At 36.9% G+C, this 23,936-nt stretch overlaps 2 protein-coding genes across 2 annotated transcripts; one reads left to right on the top strand and one right to left on the bottom strand.

The window, feature by feature from the left end:
* The first annotated feature begins 3,404 nt into the window (after positions 1-3,404).
* LOC116204683 (proteasome subunit beta type-3-A) lies at positions 3,405-6,624 on the top strand. The gene is made up of 7 exons (XM_031536886.1): positions 3,405-3,556; positions 3,656-3,837; positions 3,946-4,053; positions 4,916-5,005; positions 5,584-5,668; positions 6,010-6,104; positions 6,316-6,624. Exons 1-7 carry the CDS (start codon positions 3,551-3,553, stop codon positions 6,362-6,364), a joined length of 615 nt encoding a protein of 204 aa, XP_031392746.1. The 5' UTR covers positions 3,405-3,550; the 3' UTR covers positions 6,365-6,624.
* A 3,985-nt stretch (positions 6,625-10,609) lies between these two features.
* On the bottom strand, positions 10,610-12,971 carry LOC116204684 (upstream activation factor subunit spp27). Its single transcript, XM_031536887.1, has 2 exons — positions 12,377-12,971; positions 10,610-11,050 (listed from the first exon to the last, which is right to left on the bottom strand). The coding sequence occupies exons 1-2, from the start codon at positions 12,716-12,718 to the stop codon at positions 10,925-10,927; spliced, it is 468 nt and encodes a 155-aa protein (XP_031392747.1). The 5' UTR covers positions 12,719-12,971; the 3' UTR covers positions 10,610-10,924.
* Positions 12,972-23,936: the final 10,965 nt, after the last annotated feature.

Raw genomic sequence — 23,936 nt, forward strand, 5'->3', positions numbered from 1 at the left:
TACATATAGGGTATTCGGAACCGGAATTGGAATCGATACCAGGACGACCCGGATAATAATTTCCCCCATTATATATATATATATAATTATATTCAGATATTCCTATATTTAAAAAATATAGTCACTAATTATATATATATATATATAAATCTAAGTCGACATTCTGTTTTACGTAATTACTTATTATAAATGAGACATTTTCGATTTTATTTAGCGAGATACAAAAATTTATAGGTTCCAATATAGGGTAGGTTCCGGTTCCACGACCCAATAGGTTAGGATTCGAATCCAAAATCTTGAAACATGTCCTTTATAGGGTAAGGTTTGGGTATCGTGAAAAAAATAGTACCCCGAACACCACACCCTAGCTAAAACGGTGCTAAGAAGACAGCAATAGGAGAGCTTCCAAGTGGTGTTGAAGACATCAAACGGCCGGAGGACTTCCAAACGATCGAACTCTAGTTGAAATGAACCATCAGACCATGAAATCAAAAAGAGAATAATTCCTTGTGCAGGGAAATTGAGTTCTGATAGAGATTTTATTTGTTTATCTCCTTAGGATATATAAGAAAGACATGATGAAAAGAAGGAAAGAGGAAGAGTTATAGGGCCCCTGGCCTCTCATCCCTAAATAATGGTCTTTTGGTCCTTTTTCCGGGTTAATTACATCAGGATACCAAAATTTACCAAAATGTAATATTTTGGTAAAAAAAAAATTGTTAGGATTTGGTATAAATCTTTCGACTTTGTTGCAATTAGGTGCATTCTGTCCTCTACCACGGCTTGCTAAAGTGGCTTTATGATGTGTCAAATGAGCATTCAAAGAGGTCAAAATTTAAAATAAAAATTAATTTCTAAAATTCTAATTATACTAGATAACAAAATAAAATAAAAATAAATTTTAAAAGATTTCTCTCCCTCTTCACTCCGATCTCTCTCTTCACTCCGATCTCGATCACTTCCGAGACCATTCCTGATCAAGTGCAACCCCAACCACCACCACGATACCGATCACTTGCAAGACCACCACGACCGCTTCAACAGCTTGGGCCGGGCTGGATCGATCCTGGCTAGAGAGGATTTGCCCAAATCTTAAAAAAAAAAAATAAAAAAATAACCATCGGGCGTGTGGGGGGCCCACTGGCGACCCCATCCGCGACCCATGCCGCCGGCGGGCCACAACTCCGTCGAGGACCTGAGTCGAGGGTTGGAGTCGCCGACGAGGGCAGCCCCGACTCTAATCTGAGCGGGGAGTGCCCTCGAGTCATAGATCTGACTCGGGGGTGGGGACGCCTCACCGACGACTCCACACTCGACCCAGGTCGCCGGGGGCCTAGCGACCTGGGTCGGGGGGTGCGGTGGCAAGTGGGGGCGACTCAGAGATCTGAGTTAGGGGTGGGGTTGCCCTGTCGGCGACACTTCCTCCCGAGCGAGCCCGACGGCGGGTTCAGACTTCGCTAGCGAGCTCTGCCGGGGGGTGGGGTCATCGAGGTGGGCGCCCCCACCCCCGATGTACTAAAAGACCGAGAGAGAGGAAGAAAGAGAAGGAGGAGAGAGAGGGCCCATGCCCCGGCAAGCTTCCGACGAGACGAGCTTTCAGCGATGGACTGGTTGTCGGGCGAGCTTCCAACGGTACTGTGACTTACGGTGGGTGGGGGGGGTAAGAGAGGACTGTGACTTGCAGGGGAGCATTGCACACGTCATAACATATTTATTAATGAAGAGGTTGGAGATTGAGATTTACCCTTATTGATTATTGTGGGGCATGCAATTTCCCTTTTTTAAAATTGAGGGAGTGAAAGTTGATATAAATATAAAATTTGGCGGCATCTGATACCGGTGGCGACCTGACCTGAGGGTGACCGGCTTCGAGAGTCGCCACTTCCCTACCCCCATCTTCTTCTCGAGCAATTATCTGTTTTTTTTTTTTTTTAAATCCCGCTTTCTGGTTTAACTAGATAGATCGATCTATATTAAACTGGTCAACACGATAGCGACTCTTTAAATTTGTTGAATTTTAGATTTGACCCGATAAGTTTATAATGCGATTGGAAGATCTGGGGTAAAAATAAATTTATTCATATCTAATGGACAAAAAAAAACTAGTGTACTACCGTCGTATATATGATTGCGTACTGTAGTAGAATTCGCCAACTATTTGACTATTGTAATCGTAAAATTCCACAATTTTCTAATGAAATCCATTAATCCATCAAATAATATAGGTTTTTTTTTATATAAATTTCGAACATTTGTGAAATACAAATATCACGGAATACGTAAAAATTCCGATAAAATGTCACTCTTTTCCCCACCATTGTGACATGCAAAAACAACTCATTTAACTTTATGGGTGAAATTAAACCCCAATGAATGATTAACCTAAGTATGTTGAATGGACACAGTAATATTATCATAAGGATATCGTTGAGACGTCTAGCACTCAAATCGTCCTTATAGTGAGTCAAGATTTAATAACTATTTCAAACTATTACAATACAACATTATGAACTTTATGGAAAAAATGGCTACGAACTAGAATGCACATCAAAGCATGGTGAAAAGAATGTAGTGTAAGAGGAGCTCAATAATTCGTATATGAAATATATTATACAATTAGAAGAAAATTAATTGTAAAAAGTAATTGTCAATAAAAAAATCAAATTTTGAGTTGCAGAAATCAGGCGAAGGGATAATAATAAATGTAAACAACAATGCATCTTTTGAGGAACAATGTGAAGAATGGGTTGAATTGTTCCCATTTCCTTCATACATGTTGTGCACTAACAGAAATGAGACTGTTGATTGTATTTCTCCAGCATCAGAATATGGCTAATATGCAATAATAAAGAGGTTTCGCTTGTGATTAGAAAAAGAATAGAGAAAAACAAACCATTTACTCAAATTCGCTAGAGAGCAAGATTAAATATACTCAAACATCATCACGATACATACAAAGTACACGCTCTTTAAATTAACAAAAGGAAAGGAAAAAAGAAAATCTAGCAACATAAATCATGAAGTTGTCTGCTTCCGATTATACCAGCATTAATGCACCGGATCCCATTAAAACTCCAAAACTAAGCGTGCTTTAGTATTAGAATGGGTGGCTTCCTGAAAAGTTTTCATGTTAAACTCATCCTTTTTAAATTCTACCGGAAAAAAAAAATCACGAAATTGTCTGGAGAGGTTTTTATTTATTTATTTATTTTTATTTGGGTGGGTTTTGGATATCCCCCCATTAATATCCAGCAACAATCATCAATATGTACTTTAAACCAACCCCAAATGTAATCCCAAACAAATGATTGGAATGAAGTGTCCAACCCCGCCTTAAAATGGGCTTAAATTTTCGTTTGTTAGTCCATGACCCGAGTTGAGAAATCCGACCCGGCCCATAGCTCCGGCTGGATTTTCCTCCAAGTCATCCCAAAATTACAGCAGCTATACGGCTCCATAAAGCACAGTCCTCCGTTTTCCTTCCTGCCCCCTCCAATCTGCAAGCTACCGCCGATCAGTTCACCGGCAAGCCGAACCCCCCGTCATTCCGATGTCGGTGGGTCTCTGCGAACCTTGCCTGCGTGCTACTGACTGTAAGTATATATATATGTATGCTTGTGGACTGAGTCGGGTTTGGCTTTTCACTCTGTTTCAGATCTTCGAGTACAATGGAAGTGCCCTGATTGCGATGGTCGGGAAGAACTGCTTCGCCATCGCCAGCGATCGCCGGCTCGGAGTTCAGCTCCAGACCATCGCCACCGATTTCCAGAGAATCTACCAGATTCACGACAAGCTTTACATCGGCCTCTCCGGCCTTGCAACCGATGCTCAGACACTGTATCTACAAGCCTAGCCAGCCTTTCTTTGTTCTTTTCCATCCTTTTCCAGTTTCCAGTGTTTGTGTTGCGTTTTGGTTTTCATCCTTGCGCTGTGTCTGTGGTGAAGGTATCAGAGGCTTGTGTTTAGGCACAAGTTGTATCAACTTCGAGAAGAGAGGGATATGAAGCCTGAGACATTTGCTAGCCTTGTTTCAGCTATACTTTACGAGAAAAGGTCCGCTTTTGTGTCTTAAATTTCTGAATTTTACACACTTTAAGATTAACCCGGCAATGGTGGGATAAACATTGTAAAACTGATTGCAAAGGTTCTTTTGTTGTGTTTCACTTGTTGGAGTATCACTGTGCAACAATAGATAATCTTAGCCCTTTTCGAGTGCTCGGGTTGGGCTTTTTTTTTTTTGAATTTAGATGAATGAGGGATGACTTGGATGGAGGCATTTGATAACTGCTTTCGTTAGGACTCTTTATCAGAGTTTATGCTTCTGCAATTCTGAGATGTGGAAAGGGTTGCCCGGTGCTTGTATGCTTTGTGACTAACCCTGGCCAGTTAATAATGAAGTAATTGAATCCTGTTGATGAGTGGGTTTAGTGGGTCCTGTTGATGGGCGGGGTGAGCGTTTTCAATTGGACATTTACGCTTCAACTTAACTGTGGTTTCTGGCGCAGAAGGGGCTGGGCGGGTTTTGAGGGGTTTGGAGATTTTAGATTTCATGGCCTAGAATTACTATTAGAATGGTGCAAATGATTAAGACATAGTTGCAGCTCAACATCGACTGAATTCTTAATCAAGTTTACCATGTCTGTTTTTGATTATCTGTCTAGTGTAGTCGCTGAATTAGGAGGTAGAAATCCATCAGCAGTGGGGGAGTGTACTTTCACTGAATCAGCAATTGTACTATATCATTTCACTGATTTGCTTTTAGTTGTTACTGTGCTTTGTCTAAACAGTTCCGATGCCTTCTCTCATCACTTTTTTTTTTACATCATTTAAAATTTTATGATAAAAATCAACTATGATTTGTTCTGTGTTTTTTGATGAAGTGTTGATGCATAACTCAATTGCCATTGTTGTTTAGATTTGGTCCGTACTTTTGCCAACCTGTAATTGCTGGACTGGGAGATGAAGACAAGCCCTTCATCTGCACCATGGATTCAATTGGAGCTAAGTGAGTTATTTTGACTTGGTTCTTCTAATGCAAGGGTAGCTGTGAAATAAATGTTGCGTAGTGTTAGGCACCTCACGGTTTTGTTCCATCGTTGATTTTCTATTATTGGCCTTTATGTACTGCATGATATTTTTACGTCTTTGTTTGTATGTAATAATGTCCTTTTATCGCATTTCTTTCTTCTTGATAAAAGAATCAAAATTAGAAAACTGAATTGGTTAATTGTCACTGCCTGTATATTATAGATTGTTTAATCTTAAACTAATCGTTTGGCTACTTTTATTAATCATTTTCCTGTTACCAAACTATTCTCTAGAAAGGGAAGTATCCATCTCTCTTTCTCTACTTGTGTCTGATGCCCTTTATGACTTCTCTGTCCAAAGTTTTATTTGAAAACATGATTGTCCTGCATCATGTGAAAGGTCTTCTCACTATATTCTGTACTTAATTCTGGGTTTTAGGACGGTGTGAAATTTCTCTCAAAAGTGAGTTTGTTTCTGTAATTTTCTTTTTGATGAATGCGGATGCTGTTACCATGAATATCTGATTTTATCTGTCTCCTCTTTGTATCACTTCAGAGAACTTGCCAAGGATTTTGTGGTTGCTGGCAGTGCTTCAGAATCTCTTTATGGTGCTTGCGAGACGATGTTTAAGCCTGACATGGTTTGTCATACTGCCCCTTTATAACCTATGCTTTTTTTTATGCATTTAATGTGTGCTAAACCTTGTACTTGATATCGCAGCAGGATTAGGGGGCACTGCCATTATATTCCTGTATTTTTTTTTCCAGAAAGTACATTCAAGGTTGTCGTTTTTACAGATTTCATAATTTTGAAATACGTGTATTATCTAAGGATGATGGATGTTAAAAAAAAAAAATCTGTATGAATTTTAATCTTGAAATGGTTCTCATGCAGCTTGCATTACTTTAGATTTTTTTTTTCTCTCAAGTTTAAAATGATAATGGCCCAATTATATTAAACTGGTCACTGATTTTTGTTCAGGAACCTGAGGAATTGTTTGAAACGGTGTCACATGCTCTTATGTCATCCGTAGATCGGGACTGCTTGAGTGGTTGGGGAGGACATGTCTATGTTGTGTAAGTGCACTTAACATCAAATTATCTAACAGTTGTTTCTTTCCTCTATTCTTATCAACTGCAAAATCCTTGAATGCCTAAAACTAAAATCCTTGGCAATTGTATGTGGTGGAACTTGCTCTATAGGGATTTTTCTCTTCTTTTATATATATTTTTAGATTTTTAGAATGGAAAGCATCGTTCCTGAATTGTTATTGCAACCTGCCTGCAGAACGCCAACTGAAGTAAAAGAAACAATTCTGAAGGGCAGAATGGATTGACATCTGATGGAGGAGTTCGGTTACCATGTACTTCCTCATGCGAGGTCTCATGCCTCCCCTTTTATCTGTTTGGACAGTTTGTGCTGAACGATGTAGGATGAGCAGACGAGTAAATCGAAATTTAAGTAGTCTATGTTATTTAGATTCTCGTTGGGTGAGAGTTTCAAATGAAGTGTTTGTGATACTTGTTTCATCCTCATGAAGGCTTCTAGTCTTTGACTCTCTTTTCTGCATCTAAAAAAAAAAGTAAGTCCGATGAATGTTGGTGTTCTCTAATTTCCCTAGTGTCTCCCCGGCAGCACTGTGTTTACAGATTTCAAGTTGTGGTTGGTATCACCAGGAGAGTGGCCAGCCATGTCAAGGACCATGTGATCTCCACAAACGACTTTAGAATTAAAAGTTGCAAGCGATATCGTTATTGTAATTGGCCTTACGCTGTGTTTGGATACACTATGTTTGTATGGGAGGTGGAGAGAAACAAAGAGGAGGAGCTTTATGTGGGAGTTTTGGTCGATTTCTTACTCGTCCAGACAAGCATCGATCTTTTTCCATAGTACAGTATGAGGTGCAGAAGGTCGTTTTGGAAGTTATGACCGTAGTCGATAATTTCCCTTGTGATGGATTTAACTTAATCGACCAGTAAATCGATTGGGGCCATCTTGGATGGTCTAAGCCCATTTTGTTTTTGATTGGGGGCCAGAATGAAGAGATCATCTTCTTGTGGGGCAAAACTGAACAATTAAAAGTCTTGGCATTACTAGACTGCGCCACCCTTCACCCAATCAGTGATCCCTGAGCCTACCCAACACAGAGATGTCCCGGAAATGGGGGATTAGCTGGTCGGAAAGCTCAGCCTCCCTAGATAACGGAATTTCTATGGTTCACGTCGCTCGAGGTCAGCCGTTATTGTCCTTTTTATTTTGTGCGAAATCGTTAGACTGAAGTGCAAAAAGATTAACGCACTTTTTTAGTTCAACAATTTTGTTCAACAGAAATTCATTCGAGTACAAAAAAAAAGCTATTATGCCAAATATTTTCACACTTTATTTCAATAATTTTGCATTAAAGCAATTTCTTTAAATTCGCTCACCCCTAACTCGGAGATAGGGATGGCAACAGTGTGGATACCACGAGAACCATAACCGCACCGTGATATAAAACCGTGCACCATATCCTCACCATATCCGTTGCGGTTTTGAAAATTGGAAATCATATCCGCATTGACAAAAAACAGCGATTATCCGCACCGCACCTCAAAATTAAGTTAAATAAAATTATAAAAAAGCATAACAATTAAATAAAATCTTATAAATAAAGATTATCCTTAGATTAGTATTCTATCTTTATAATTTTATGAGCTTATTGATATATAAATTAAGAAATCAAGTTGGATTTGGATTGGGCTTGGACAATTTGTTGAAAAATTAGCCTAATCCATATGTATAAAAATATAAATATTGCGGTACGGTTTTATTTTTTTATCAAAACCATATCCACACCGTGCCGCAATGGTTTTTGAAATTAAAAATTATATCCGTACCATAACCATTTGGTGTAGTTTTGTGGTGTTAAAAACGGTGCGGTTATCCACGAATACGGTTTTTTACAAACACCATTGTTATCCCTTCATGGAGATTCTATTTTTAATGAAATTCTTTATCCTCGCTCACCCCTAACTTAGAGAAATCACTATCTTATTTGCCCCCTGAAGGAGCTCTCCCAAAAATCCAAATCTCAGATCTGTCCCTTACTAGAAATCGATCTTATGTGGGAAGTCGTCATTGGTGGCTTTGCTCTTTCATAACGTCTGCCAACGCAGATCAGGATGACATGGAAGGCGACGGGACTCGACTAGTGTCCCCGACCCATCCCATAGTCAAACCATAGTAATTAGAGGGGAAAGGTTTTATTTCTCTTCGACACGAGTTTCAACTTTAATTAAATACTAGGTTTTTTATCCGTACATTGCACATAATTTTTACTACAAATATAATGAAATTTATCTAATTCAAACTTTGCTATTTTTAGTTAAATTTAAAAATTTTCATAAACACTATTTCTTTTTCCTATAGTATATAATATCTAATAATTATATTCAAATATCACAAGGAATTATGATTAATTAATATATTACTACTATATGAAGAAGCAAAATAGTAGAGTAAATTTTTCAAAATTATTATTTTTTTCGAAATTCGGTCAAAAATCAGTCAACATAAGTTTTGACGATAAATTTGTAATTATAATATTTATGCATAAGTTTTGAGGATATATTAAAGTATTTTCATGTCCCAAATGTTTATGCAGATATAAATATATATAAACTTTTAATTTATATGTATTTACTAATTTAACTCAAGTTGTATATATATTTAAATTATGCAACTATTTATTACACTATTTCCAAGTTTATATATTACTAGTTACTGACCCCGTGCATTGCACGAATTTTGTAAGGAAAGTTTTATGACGAGAAGTTAAATATTAAGACCATAATTGATATCGATTTATAGATTATATTAATATATGGAAAAATTATTTTTATACTATATAAACTTTAATACGGTAAATTTCAAACTTACGCTAAATAATGTAATTTAAGAGCTCATAAGCAAGTAATTCATGTAAAATATCATAGACATATAATTCCAATTATCAATTTAATCTGTAAGATTAGAATCCTATAAATTCAAAGTTCCTAGATTTAGCTAATGAAATAATGATAATTATAAAATCTATAAAATTTTAAAGTTAAATATTCACTGTTGTCTTATGACTTTTATCCTCCCTCATATTTCATATATTAAATTTTCTGAATATGAATAATTTAAGATAAAATGACCAATCATTTTGTTGAGAGAGTTACTTAATTTATCTTTTATAATGCTAATAATGACTGTTAAAGAAAAAATTTTAATATAATTTTAAATAATTCTTAATTTCCTCAAAGTTATGTGTGCTTATTTACTAATAAAATAATAATAAGTGATTGACACCTTTTAAAATATTTTTTGGACCTATTTTCTTTAATTACATTAATAATAATTATTTTTATTTAATTCCTATTAACATACTAAATTATTAAGACATTTACTATTATAGCCTTATATATTAGGGTGTAGTCAAGTTTATATATATTATATAAATAGATAGTGTATAATATTTAATAAATTATATAAGAATATTTTAAGGAATTATGATTAATTAATACACTGGTACTATATTGAAGAAGCAAAGTACTAATGTAACATTTTCAAAATTATTATTTTTTCGAAATTCAGTAAAAAATCAATAAATATAAGTTTTGATGATAATTTTGTAATTATAATATTTATGCATAAGTTTTGAGGATATATTAAAGTATTTCATGTCCAAATATTTATGCATATCTAAATAAAAATATTTATAAACTTCTAAATTATATGCATTCGCTAATTTAATCCCATTTAACCCAAGTTGTATATATATATATTTACAATTATGCTACTATTTACTACACTGTTATATACAATTATGTCACTATTTATTACACTGCTTTCAAGTTTATAAATAATTATATAGATTATTAATAATAATGACCCATGCAAAGTCTGCCTCTCATGTCTGTAGATGAATTTTCCAGAGGAAGTTCTGTGCTTCCATACTTGGATTCGGGCTTGTAAAATGGGCTTTGAATCAGATCGTGGCCTGGCCGGTCGAAAGAAAAAGGTCACAAGTCTTTTAAGATTTAGATAAAAGAGAGGAGCCAATCGGACGGTCATTTTTCTGAGCCCTTCGAGTCATTAAATGGATTCCCAAACTTTTCATGTTTTAACGATTTTAGCACAAAAAAATTTGGCATTCTTTTGATTATTTACTCTATCTAAATTAGAAAATATTCGGAACCTTAGCATTGATCTAAATAAAAAGCTGACCGTTTATTAGATTCCCAACCACTCAGAAGCCAAAGAGAAAATGAGGCTACGAAGAGAAGCCGAGGCTACGTAAAACCGGTCGTGTACAATGCAAACCATAGCTTAATTTGTTCTCAAGGGGGGTGGGGTGCTCCGGCATTCCATCTTAAACCAAAGGAGCCCGACGATGTAGGCAAATCCCACCTCGAGTCCTCTAATACATAATTCCCAACATCCAGTCGGCTTTGACCACCAGTTTTCTGGAGCCTGCTTTAGCATTATTCTATTTTTTCGCTCAGTTCATTTCCAATCAAACACGGGTATGATATATGCTCATTCTTGCTGCTTAAGCTAAGATCATAAAGGGGCTAAATGACATTCAAATGGCATTACTCACACCGAGTCGATATTGCAACAAACAGGGAACCAGGAGACAGCAATGCATGGAAGCCGCTAAACTTTCTTTGCCTAGCATCATTTGTAAACGTCCACACAGAGTTCGCTAACACCGACACTGAATCATCTACCACAAAAATAAAAGAAAAAGAAAAAAAGAAGAAGCAAGTCTTAGCCAACACAACGTCAGTGATCAAACACATGGATCTTGGTTGGGGATGGGCACATCTTCTCTAGACACAGGTAGGAGAGGCGTCTCCCTTACTACTTGTCAGGCTGTCTTAATAAAATGGCGGGACAGCAACTTCCCTATCTCCAGGAACCCGACTTTGTCTTTCCCATCGAATATGCTCTTCAGCTTCTCGTCGCAGAATATTTCCCTCTTATTCGTCGGATTCTGTGACAAAACGACCCACATTCGTCAAAAAATTTGCAGAAAAATCTCAATCAATGTGATTCAGTTTCATTAGTGAAGGCTAAACATGCAATCAACGATTGCAGTTATTGCCTTCCCTTTTTTCTTCGTGACCAAGATTGCAAGTAACCGTTCAGTAAAACATAAGGCCAAGAACATCTATTTTACTGCAAAATTCTCCACCTTAAGCCTATTGAAGATTTCAGTTTTTCTGGAAAATTTCTCATTGACCTTTTAGCATAATAAACCTGCAGGGAGGATATGGAAAAGAAGCAACAAAATTTGTTACATTGTTGGAACCATGGACCAGGAAGGCTACAAACAGTTAACATCATTCATAAACCTTTTCAAAGCCTCATTATAAATCATTCATTGCTCGAGTTTGACAAAATAAAGAGAAAAGGAAAAGGGTGAAAACCAACCGGTTGGCATCCCTTCTACAGAAGGAAACAGAAAAGCAAAAACAAGAGGAAAACAAGTTATTAAAACAAAAACCCCAGAAAAAAAAAAGAGAGGAAAACTAAAGTTTTGAACTAAACAATGTCCGGCAACTAAGAGACTAGACAGAAGATGTTTTGAGCCAGAGCAATTTTTCAGTCAAGCCGAGCATTTCTAAACTGCAGCTACCAGAAAAATAACCAAAACTATGCTCAAACACTTTATTTGATACAGCATGTGGTCATGAGGAAAGAGCGAGAAGACTCGCTGATGTGTAAGATGAAAGTCTGCTGCCAAAGTCGATATCGCCTTTTTCTAGTAGAGGCTGTCCCGTGAAATGAAAATCCTCTGTATAAGCACGGGCTAAGAGGATGAATTACAGGCACTTTATATGGAATACGGAGCACTTAACGAAAACTAGAGTACCCTCCATTCATTTCTTTTTACTGAAAATGCGGCGTCATGAAAGAAGATCAAATATGCTGAAACTTGAAAAGATTGTTCCTCAAAATGACTATATATATTCCACAGGATCAACCAGATGAAAATGAGAAAGGCATCAAAAGAATTTCTGGCCGGAGCAGCTCTAACTTCAGATAGCCCACGGCTAAGAAGAACGAAGCCCCTGCCTAGAGCAAACTGAACTAACTGATGCCCTATACAAGCTATTGATTGCCCCAATGGAGTTAAGGAGTGCACTGCAGAGACTGCACCATGTTGCTTCCTTCAGATTGAAACCCTAAAAACCTCATTTCCTCGAATCCATTTCTACGAAACCCTAAGGCTCATTCCTCTCCCAACACAGCTAGCAGCCATCAACAAACAGCAAATGAGACAAGGGAGAGAGAGAGACAGACGGACGGACGGTACCTGGAGGTCATGGAGCTTGATGTAAGACCAGATTTGCTTGACAGCATCGGAGCGGGAGGCCTCGGGGGACTTCAGGAACTCCGCTAGGGCAGGAGACACCGGAGTCACCTTCTGAATGCCCGAGGGCCTGCTGGGAGTGCTCCTGGGCGACGGTTTCTTCCTCGCCTTAGGCTTCTCCTGGGCGCTGGAGGCAGCAACTGCGGTGGCGGGGGCGGCCTTCGACGGCTTGGCGGGGGCGGCGACCTTCGACGGCTTGGCTGCGGCAGCAGCAGAGGAGGGCGCCGGAGCAAGAAGGGCCCTGCAGCCTCTGAAGACCCTCATCGCGGTGGACGAATTCGACATTGCAAGGGTTTTGGTGGTCGGTCTGCTTGTGAAGGGAGGGAGGACAGTACAGTGAGTTAAGTGAGAAATGTGGAGAACTGCTCCGAGTCCGATATTGGCTGGGTGGGCCCTCGCCTAACCTCCGGTGTCTCTGCTTCTTTTCCTTTTCTTTTCCTCGCGGCGGGGGCAGGGCAGGAGGAAGGGGCGAGGGTTTGTCTCCGCTGGAGTCACGTGCGCACACGCGCTCCTCCGTGTCCCTTGCAACACATGCATGTCACATGAATGGGGTATACTCTCTCTATATATATATATATATATATTTTTGATATAATCTCAGAAAAATCTCCTATTTAAATTAGGGCAAATTCCCTAAAAAAAATGTAAACTTTCCACGTGTTATTATAAGACGAACTTTTTTTCTTAATATAAAAATGCACAAATTATCAATTTGATATCAATTTTAATACGTTTTAATTTTTCCATTAATTAAAATGAGAATCTATGATTGTATCCTAACGTAAAAAAATTCTAAGTTTATTTTCTATCTCTACATGTTTTATTCACGATTTTTCGATTTTTTCTAATTTTATTAACGAGGCCTTATTTACATGAATTAACTAATTAATTCCTAAAAAATCTATAAAGTGTCCTAATTTCCTCAAGATCAGTTTGACCTTCAATTTATATCTTTTTTTTTTATAAGTACCTTCAATTTAAATCTTAAGACTCAATTAGTGAGTTATTACCCTTAATCCCCATTATTATGTGATATAAGTGATTAACCAATACTAATCAATTAACACAGAAAATCGACTTTTTGATCCAATTAAGTCAAGTGATTGACTTATTTCGATTTAAAGTACCCCGGGTCCTAATGACCCGCCCTTAAGGTCACGAAGACCTTCCTAATAGTCTAGACACACTAATCAATATCTAATTATCCTTAGTCCCATGCTATCAGGCCAAGTGCATATGATTATTGCAAATTAACACTATAATTTCAAAGTTTGACTGATTTTGACTCAATTAATCATACAAATTCGGCCACATATACACAAATGGTCATTTATACTAATTAAGCCTAAGGAAACCCAATTGGACTCAATTAGACATCAATCCCCAAGGCCCAATCTCTAATTAAGTCAATTTCACATAAATCGGTCTAATTACTCCTAATTAGACTCCAATTAAGCAAAATCAGACCTAATTAAAATCTACCCACTCGGCCACATTGCCATTCATACATACATAAGCTCCATTCATCCATCGGAACAAACAAATAAAGGAATTGGCCACAATTGGCCTTATTAGACAATGGAAGTGAGTTATCAACAAAATTAGCACCCCAATTAAGCCTAATCGATCCCTAAATCAACATATTGGTTCTCGGATCAATTCAGCAAAAACTTTCCAGCATGCTTAAGAGGTCAATTTTGGGCTAATTAACGCCAATTGAACCTAAGTAAGCCTAATTTCAAACAATAGGAAGTTAATTTCCCCTATTACGTATAATCAAGCAACAAATCATCAAATTAACTCATCTAAGTGTAATTTACAGAAAATTACAGAATATTCACAAGTTTGATTTCATGCTAATTTCTCCTAATTAAGCAAATCCTCGCCTAATTACTCATAGCCAAGTTCGTAATTACTCATACCCAAATTGGACTAAATCACCAAATGACCAGAATATTATCACGAGGTATTAAGTAAGATTAAGTCTAATTAGAACCTAATTAGCACATACACGAGCTAATTACAACTAATTACACCTAATTATATGCAAATTGACTCGATTAACACCAAATTAAAGTCCAATTAACATACAATTAGTCTTTTCCCTAAGACAATCAAGGTTAATTAACCGAGTTTGATCCTAATTAAGCATGGTACTACCCCGTTAATCCTAATTAGGCTCTAATACAAACAAATTAGCAATCTATTAGTCTAATCTACATATAAATACAGTAATTAAGCATCGGTCGGCCAAAATACAACATAATTTGGCAAAGGTTCGGACCTTCGAGCTCGGATTCGTCGAAATTCGAGGAAAAAATCTTAATTATCCTACTAGTTATGAGAACTATAGGTGTAATTAGGGATTTTAAGGTTATTTTGGCAGAATCTCATCACATGAAGTTGGCTAAAAATCCTAATTTATGAAAATAACTCTCTATTCACAGGGAAATGGGAGTCCGAGGTCGTTTTGCAAATAACGATTGTTCAGGGATGAAAATACAAGTGATTTTTGAAATTTGAGAGCTTCAGATAGGTCCAGCTCTCCAAACGGATAGGTTTGGACAGCTGGCCCGCGGCCGTGATTACTATCTGCGAGACGTGTTTAGCATCCACGCCTCCGTACATGGACGCGGTTAACAACTGCGCCCCTGTCTTAATTTTTCACCTCTGCGAGAGCTCACTAGAACTATTTGAACGGAACTGGTTTGGTCTGGCAAAATAACGTAGCTGCCTTTAAACTTGTAAAAACATTTCATTTTCACCTTTTTTCGAGATTTTAAAGCACATTTGAGCTGAGAAAAATTATTGAAAAATATACTCGAGTTTAGAAAATACTTTTTAACTGGAAACCACCCCGACATGAACACTTTTCATAATGTGAGAATATTGATTTCTCCGTCTTGAACCTTTATCCTTTTGAATAAAAATATGTGAATCAAATGGTTTTTAATCAGAGAAAATTTGATGTGCTTTCTTTGTTAAGAATATGAGCAAATTGGGTTTAAAAACAAGATCTTTGGAGAGTGTGTCACGTTTCAAAATTCATTTTACGCTCGCATTCCCAGAGAAGAAAATATCGCCAATTAACTCGTATTGTTTTGAAAATAGGCACAGATAGGGAAAATTACTTGGGTGATACAAAACTTTTTTAAATTGTAACACGGACAGTACAAAATCATTTTTTTTGTAACAATTTGGTACAAAACGTATCAAATTATTTCAATCAAATCTAATCCGTCAATTTCCGCCGACGCCGTGAAAACTTTCCGACGTAGTATGTGACGTGACAAGTCGTATCGTACGTAAGCTCAAATCTTTTAGCATAATGTAACAAATTGGTATAAAATTTTATTAAGATGTAATAAATGGGTACAAAACTTTGTTAAGATGTAACAAATGAGTCCAAAACTTTTATTAAGATGTAACAAAGACTTTATGAAGTGGTACATGACGTGGCAAGTCGTATCGTACGTAAACTCAAATTTTTTAGCATGATGTGACAAATAAGTACAAAACTTTATTAAGATGTAACAAATAGGTCCAAAACTTTTATTAAGACGTAACGAAATGGTACAAATAACAGAACAAATGAGACAATGTTAAAGTAAGTTAAACTCCTTTAAAGCAATTTCAGTAGCACAATATGTATTGCTTTCCCTTTCAAAGTAGCAACAACCCATGTAAACTCAGCAAGGGTACAATATGGAATATCATATTTGTCTCTCACCATATTCAGTAAAGAACTCTCATAACTAAATGGCCGAGTTACCAAGACAGCTACACCTAATTGCAATAGTAAAAAGGCATACTGTTTTTTTCCAAATCTCAACAAGAGGAACATTTTATATATATATATATATATTGCTCTTTAAAAGATTTGAGCTTACGTATGATACGACTTGCCACGTTATGTACCCCATTAGAAAGTCTTAACCGCGTCGGCGGAAATTGACGGATTGGATTTAATTGAAACAATTTGATACGTTTTGTACCAAATTGTTACCCAAAAAAAAAAATTTGCACCGTGTGCGTTACAACTTAAAATGTTTTGTATCACCCAAGTAATTTTCCCGGCACGGACAATTAAAATTTAGTACTTAGCACTTGATGACTTATTTATTTATTCTTCAAGGTCCGTCTTCTTACGTGCGATCCCTAGGTGCTTTGTTTATTCTCTAATTCAATGTGCTCCCTGAACAATTATCCTAACCCAGGTTAGAACGAGGTGCTTACATTCCTGAAGAATAAAAGTTACTAACCATCTCGTATTATTATTTTTCCAAAAATGGGCACCAAAAGTTGAAATTAAATAGTTCATACTTGATAACTTATATGTTAAATTTTGAAGGTCCGTCCTTCAATATCTAATTTTTCCATCTATCCAATCCCGATGTGCTCTTGAGATTGTTGACATAGCCTAGGCGGAACGAGGTGCTTATAGTAACGGGGCTGAGAAACATGAGTGCGATCTTGAATGCGTAATTTCCAATTTATCAATATAGTGAAATCTACCTACTTTGTCTGTGGGTGTTTTCCTCAATTTGACGGTTTTACCACGTATATCCCAGTGTTGATTGTTCTTATTTCTCGAATAAATTCCTCTAACTCGGTATTCTTCCCAACAAAATCAAATGAGCACGAGTTCTGAGAGAGGAATTAGAACTACAAGTTGGGAATGTTGTGAGGTGAGGGCTAGTTGTGAGGAGAAAACGAAGCTAGTAGTTTCAAAACGTTAAATTCTACCTAAGCTGAAGATAAGGATTAATTCTCAAATGTCATAAACTAACTAATATATAATAAAAATAATACGTGTAGAATAAATTACTTAGGTAGGTCATGCTCTTCTAACTTTTTGGTTCGAGGACTGACTTGTAGCTGATGTTTTTTTTTTTTAGTTTTGAAGACCATTCAAATGATATATAGGGTATCAAAAAGTCTCTATTTTTTCCCTCCTTTTGTCAGGTAGGGTCAAGTTTTTTGGATTTTCGAGCTTTAGAATTTTCACTTACGCCCCTACTCCTTAACCTTAAGCAAACTCCACATCTTCATCAATATTTTCTTCTGCTGCATCAAATACATCATTATTCTATGTCAACCAGCTATAAAAATGGAGATAAGGCATAATCAAAGAGGGGACTATTGAAATTAGTAACTACATAAGAGGAGAAAAGACATTAACCCAAATTAAATTACAATGGAATATTTTACAAATCTAGTAAATGATTAGGGATGTCTTAGTAATTTCATGTCTTAGAGGTGTTGGGATAAGTTTGACGCAAAATATCATATCTTCATAAATTCCGTAGGGCTTTTATTAAAAATTCCTTAAGCAAACCCTTTAACGCTCTATTAGGGCTTGCCCCATCTATTTATGTATAAATAATAAAAGTTGAAGCATCCTACTAGGAGATGCTATGTAGAATTAACTTAGATTCATGTTGAATGACCTTTCGGCTCCTCGCCTTTAACACATGGCACAAAAAAAGGGAAAATTGCACCATATATTCAAACATTTACATGTTGTCTTAGTTTTATTCCAACGTCGATTTTTTTTGAGGTATCCTAAAGTTAGTGGTTTGGTGTCAAATCTATCCCGCCGTAAACATTCCATCTATTTTAACGGAAAAGTTGACGTGGCGCATTAATTGCTCAATGTATCCCAACCTTTTAATATTTTCTCAATTTTATCCCGACCTTTTTATTTTTTTTTCAATTTTATCCCAAATTTTTCATAATTTCTCAAATTTATCCCAACATGTTGGGATAATATCGAGAAAGTAGTAAAAGATTATGATAAAACTGAGAAACTATCAAAATGTTGGGATAAAATTGAGAAAACATCAAAATATTATGATAAAACTGAGAAGCAACAAAAATATTGGGATATATGGTGTAGTTTTTCCTTTATATCGGGACCCACACACTCTCCACATCAGCATTTTCTGTAAAAAATAGACAGAAGTTTTATAGCGGGATATATTTGAAACCAAACTATTATTATTAGGACACTTAAAAAAAATCGATGTTGGGATAAAATTAAGATAACATGTAAATGTTGGGATAAATCGAAGTTGGTCCCATATGATCTTGAAATTCCAATAGTCACAGCTATGGAAGTTAAATTGGATATAATTCTTAAAAGGGAAAATAGCCTAAAAATGCATGAAGTTTTGAGGTTTTTTCAAATTTACCAATGTTTTTTTAGTTTTGACCTGGAAATGCACAACGTTTCATTCTATTAACATATCTACCAAATCGTTAATAACTCTATTAAATGTCCTGATGTAGCAGATAACGGTTTCCACATGGCGAGCAAAGTCCCGCGTGGCCGATCTCGTATACAAAAAATAACCTAAATATTCACAAAGTTACATATTTGTTTCAAATCTACAATTTTTTTTTTGAATTTTGACCTAAAAGTTCATAAAACTTCATTTTGTTACTACATCTATCAAATCGTTAATTGCTCTGTTAAATAAGCATATGTGGCCTCTCACCTAGACAAAAAATAAATAAAATAAAAAAGGAAAAATGATACTGTTGGTCCTAAAACTTTGCAATTTTTTACATCGAGTCCTAAAAGTTTCACTTTAAAAAAGTAAGTCCTAAAAGGTTTGGAAAAGTGTCAGTGTTGGTCTTATCCGTCCGTTGCCGTTACCGACCCGCCAACGTGGAGTTAACGCCGTCAGTTTCGCCCACGTTGCCGTTAGTTCGTTGACGTGGCACATTTGCCTGACTGGCTCATGAAACCCAAGTGGACAAAAAACCTAAAACTCGAAAGCTCTGGAAGGAAAATCCGACCGTTCTTCTTCTTCGTTTACTAGGTAGAAGAGGGTAGGAGAGGAAAGGAGAAGAAAGGGGAGCGCTCCCAGTCGGGAAAGGGGAGCTTGATGTCAGAGCCATGGTTGCTTGAGGTCGAGCTCGCCGGAGCTGGAACCGAGCTTAGGTTGAGCAGGGGTGGAGCCTTTGCTGTTCTCTGCAGCCCACTTAAGAAGATGAACAGTAGTTTTCTTATTTTTCTTTTTTTTTTTTAAAAAAAAAATTTCTTTTTTTATTATCGGAATCCTGAAAGGACGTCGTTTTGGGTTTAATTTGCGCAGGAAAGAGGCCAAAACGACGTCGTTCTGTGTTTGGGATTGAAAAAACATGTTATTGTCGTCGTATCCAGACTCTTGACTAGGCTGCCATGTCTCCAGATCGTCTCTTCCAGTCCAATAGTCTCTTCCAATCCATTTCCTTCAAGAGTTCAGCTTGGAGTCCAAATCCACCATCGATGTCGAGTTCAGTATCTGAAGCGGTCTGTGATGCCTGCAAATTTTCCAGGGACTCAAAACTGAAGAAAAGAATCGGTTATATGCATGAGGTAAATCACTGTTTTTCTTTTGGCATTTGCTTAATACTGTCATGTACGATTGAAACCGAGTGTTGATGTTGCTGCCTCTTCAGCATAGAGGTAGCGACTCTTCGGCTTACACGATCAATGACCCATTTTTCTCACTTGTCATCCTGCAGGTAGCTTCCAACTAAACTACATTTTTATAGCAACAAATGAACAGACTCTTCTTGCTTAATCACTTGCTTAGCAATCGGGATTTTGGGTACGATGAGGAGAAATAATAGTTTCGGTCTGTCCTTGATCCCGACAGAGTGACATAGGGGAGATTATGTATATGACCACCGTTCAGTAAAATTTGAATTATCAAATTATGCACTTCTGCTTGATCTTTTCGTCTCGATAGAGCAATGACTGCAAAAAGGTTCTTTTCGCTCCATCTGATGGTGCGTCCTCATTGCCACTTATATGCTATGCTCAACAGGTTATCATGCCTTCCTCTCTTGTAGGAGGTTGAGAGGTTATCGTGCCTTCCTCTCTCGCAGGTACCCGACTTCGATGGAAAAGTCCATCTGGGCTTTCTTGCTCCATACTCTTAATCTCGTCCTATGATACATACAATTTAAAAAAATGATGTGTACCCCACAAAGCGTGAGCAAAGATCGGGTTGGGCTCCAAGGCCTGAATGTCAGGCAGAGGTAAAAGAAATAAAAAATAAATGAATAACCGCAGAGCATACTGGAAGAGACGATATGGAGTCTGGAGACGACGACAATAACATGTTTTTTCAATCCCAAACACAGAACAACGTCGTTTTGGCCTCTTCCCTGCGCAAATTAAACCCAAAACAACGTCCTATCAGTATTCCAATAATAAAAAGAATTTTTTTTTAAAAAAGAAAAATAAGAAAACTACTGTTCATCTTCCTCTGTGGGCTGCAGAGAACAGCAAAGGCTCCACCCCAGCTCGACCTGAGCTCGGTTCCAGCTCCGGCGAGCTCGACCTCGAGCAACCATGGCTTTGACATCAAGCTCCCTTTTCCTGACTGGGAGCGCTCCCCTTTCTTCTCTTCTCCTCTCTTACCCTCTTCTACTCAGTAAACAAAGAAGAAGAACAGTCGGCTTTTCCTTCCAGAGCTTTCGGGTTTTAGGGTTTTTGTCCACTTGGGTTTCACGAGCCAGTCGGGTAAACGTGCCACATCAGCGAACTAATGGCCACGTGGGCGAAACTGATGGCGTTAACTTCACGTTGGCGGGTCAGTAATGGCAACGGCCGGATATGACCAACGCTGACACTTTTCCAAACCTTTTAGGACCAATGCTGACACTTTTCCAAACCTTTTAAGACTTGATTTTTTGAAGTGAAACTTTTAGGACTCGATGTCAAAAAATGGCAAAGTTTTGGACCAACAGTGTCATTTTCCCAATAAAAAATAATAAAAGAAAAGAAAACTCGAGGACAGGAAAAGAAGAAAGGAGCAGCGGTGGTTGAGATCTACCACCTTATCCAGTTGCCCATCCACTTTCCGATCACCTCACCTCACCTCACTGCATGCACCGTTAGGCAGATGTGGAGGTCGAGCTGTCGTTGCATTCCTCTTTTCCATTCTCAGCCGAGCTCGAGTTGAGAATGGAAAAGAGGACAATGACAGTTCGAGCTTCACATCTGCCCAACGGTGCTTGCGGTTCCTAATCTTCGACGCTGCCTCTTCCTCTCCCTCTTTAGCTTGTAGCCAAGCCTAACTTCATCGACTCGAGTGAAGTCTCCCACTTTCTTTTCTCGTTCTCTCTCTTTCTCTCCCTCTCTTTCCCCTACTGCACTGTCTCTCCGTCTCTTTTAACCTCACTACTATCTCTTTCTTGTAACTGGAACGGTGAAACCTTACCAATCAATATAGTAGCTATGATGCCCAAAACAAAAAGGGGAATAGAAAACTGTGGAGGAAATAGAAACGCTTTAGATTATGATAGGTGGTACATATGAAAGAAGTATTATTAACCAACATGTGTTGGTTCAAGCGGTTTGACATTTTTTCCCCTTAAGTAAGATCTCGAGTACGAGGCTTGTGAATGGAAAAAAATTCACGTTAGGAGAGTTTTATCATTTAATGGGATGATCTAGCTCGATTGGATAGGTTAGGGCGCAATTGAATTTTCGGATACCAAGGTTGATATAGAAAAAAGAAGTATTAATGTAAAAGATTTTCCCTTTAATATGTTTGGAGGAGTAAGGACTGCGAAGATAATAAAACCAATATGAAGTTGCAAAACAAAATGAATAAATCTAATTAAAGACCTCGTCTAAAAATTTTCTATACTTACCAATGCCAACAAAATTCACTAGGTATGAACAAGAAAAAACTAGCTAAATTTAAGGAATAAGTTGATGTTGAGGTAATTGAAGCGTGGACAGGCGATCAGAGTAGGCAGTAGACCACAGCTATCACTGCTTTCCTCTTCTCCTTATTCCTTCTTCTCCTTCCTCCTTCTCCTTCCTCCTTCTCCTTTCTCTTTTCTTCTTTTTAATTTCTACTCCTTTCCTTGGGTTTTCCTTTTGTTTTTTTCCTTCTAAGAGAGAGGCCATATATGCATATTTAATGGAGCAATTAACGATTTGGTAGATGTGGTAACATAATGAAATTTTGTGAATTTTCAAGTCAAAATTCAAAAAAATTTTAGATTTGAAACAAATATGAAATTTTGTGAATTTCTAAGCTATTTTTTGTCCAGGAGATTGGCCACATAAGACTCCGTACGCCACGTGTACATCGTTTTCCACTATATCAGCACATTTAACGAAGTTATTGACGATTTGGTAAATGTGATAATGGAATAAAATATTGTGCATTTTCATGTCAAAATTTTAAAAATTGGTAGATTTGAAAAAACCTTGAGATTTTGTGCAATTTTATGATATTTTCCCTTCTTAAAATTCCAAAAGTTGCCATTATGGAAGTTATAGCGCTATAATTATGAGAAATTTGATAGGACAAGTTTAAAAGGATACTTCTATTGCAACGTGTTGTGAGAAAGGATTTCCATGAGTTGGCGAGTGGAGATGAAGATGAACAATGAGGAGAAGCAACAAAATTTAGAGGAATATCGATGCTTTGATTAATTCTTTCTTCTTCAAACCATCGCTTTCTCATTCATCTTGATGATATGGGTATCTCTCTCTTTTCCCTTTTTCTGAATTTGATGTGTTTGGTCTTGATTTTACATAGAAGTACTTCTAATTTTCATATTTTGAGTACTTGAAATTGTTAATTGATAATGTACAATACAATTAGATGACATAATGGATGGATTGATAATTATAAAATGTGCCATAGAAAGATATATTTTGGGATTTTATGTTGAACTTTGATCTTCCATCTTAATGGCGGTAAAAGAGAGTAATATGTGGTTATATAGATGCATGTGATATGAGTCTTATCAACTTGAGGTTGAATGAGTTTCACATTTTCTCCTTCCAAATTTTATTGAAATCACACAAGAACTTTTTGTGAACTGAAATAATTGTCTCAACAGATATAATTCATCTAAAAGTCAAATTTTTATACTGTTATATCTAAGTATGTTAAGCATGAGCAATTAAGTTTTACGAGTAAGTAGTAGGTAAAACACTCTTGATTTTCTTAACCATGGACCTCTAAATTATTCTAAGACCATGCAATATTCTATAAGAAAAAATATGTCATGGCTGTGGTCTACTTAGCAATTTTAACATGATGTTTTTGCTCTATTGTTATGCTTTTGATTTTTGGGCTTATTATGTCATGATGTACTTGGGTGATTAATATACATATTAGATTGCCTATTAAATGAAGAATTGGTAGATTGGAATTATATTTCTCACTTTTATATATATACACTTTTCTAATTGTTAGTAACGATTGGTTTTCCCTCTAACAAATAATTTTAGCTCGTTCATACGCGCATGCCTTTCAACTAGTCTATATCTATATAAATTATAAAAGCTAAGATAAAACGTTAGAACACGTCACGTAGGACAAAGTAAAACCTTTGTTGCGTGACCCTTCGAGTTACAACAAGCAATAATATGACAAATGGCGTGATATCTTACTTCCACATCTCTTTTAGAAGCCGAAAAGACAAATACTCATGAAAGGCTATAAGTCACATAATTATAATTTACATATAAGGA

This window comes from Punica granatum, chromosome 4, assembly GCF_007655135.1.
Source record: "Punica granatum isolate Tunisia-2019 chromosome 4, ASM765513v2, whole genome shotgun sequence".
Lineage (NCBI taxonomy): Eukaryota > Viridiplantae > Streptophyta > Magnoliopsida > Myrtales > Lythraceae > Punica > Punica granatum.

What these genes read in the sequence shown, in the direction of transcription:
- LOC116204683 (XM_031536886.1), top strand. An exon ending in ATGGATTCAATTGGAGCTAA is followed by an intron (nt 5,006 to 5,583) that starts GTGAGTTATTTT and finishes GTATCACTTCAG; the next exon opens with AGAACTTGCCAAGGATTTTG. An exon ending in CGATGTTTAAGCCTGACATG is followed by an intron (nt 5,669 to 6,009) that starts GTTTGTCATACT and finishes ATTTTTGTTCAG; the next exon opens with GAACCTGAGGAATTGTTTGA.
- LOC116204684 (XM_031536887.1), bottom strand. Translation starts at nt 12,718, where the DNA reads ATGTCGAATTCGTCCACCGCGATGAGGGTCTTCAGAGGCTGCAGGGCC. An exon ending in TCAAGCTCCATGACCTCCAG is followed by an intron (nt 11,051 to 12,376) that starts GTACCGTCCGTC and finishes GTTTTGTCACAG; the next exon opens with AATCCGACGAATAAGAGGGA.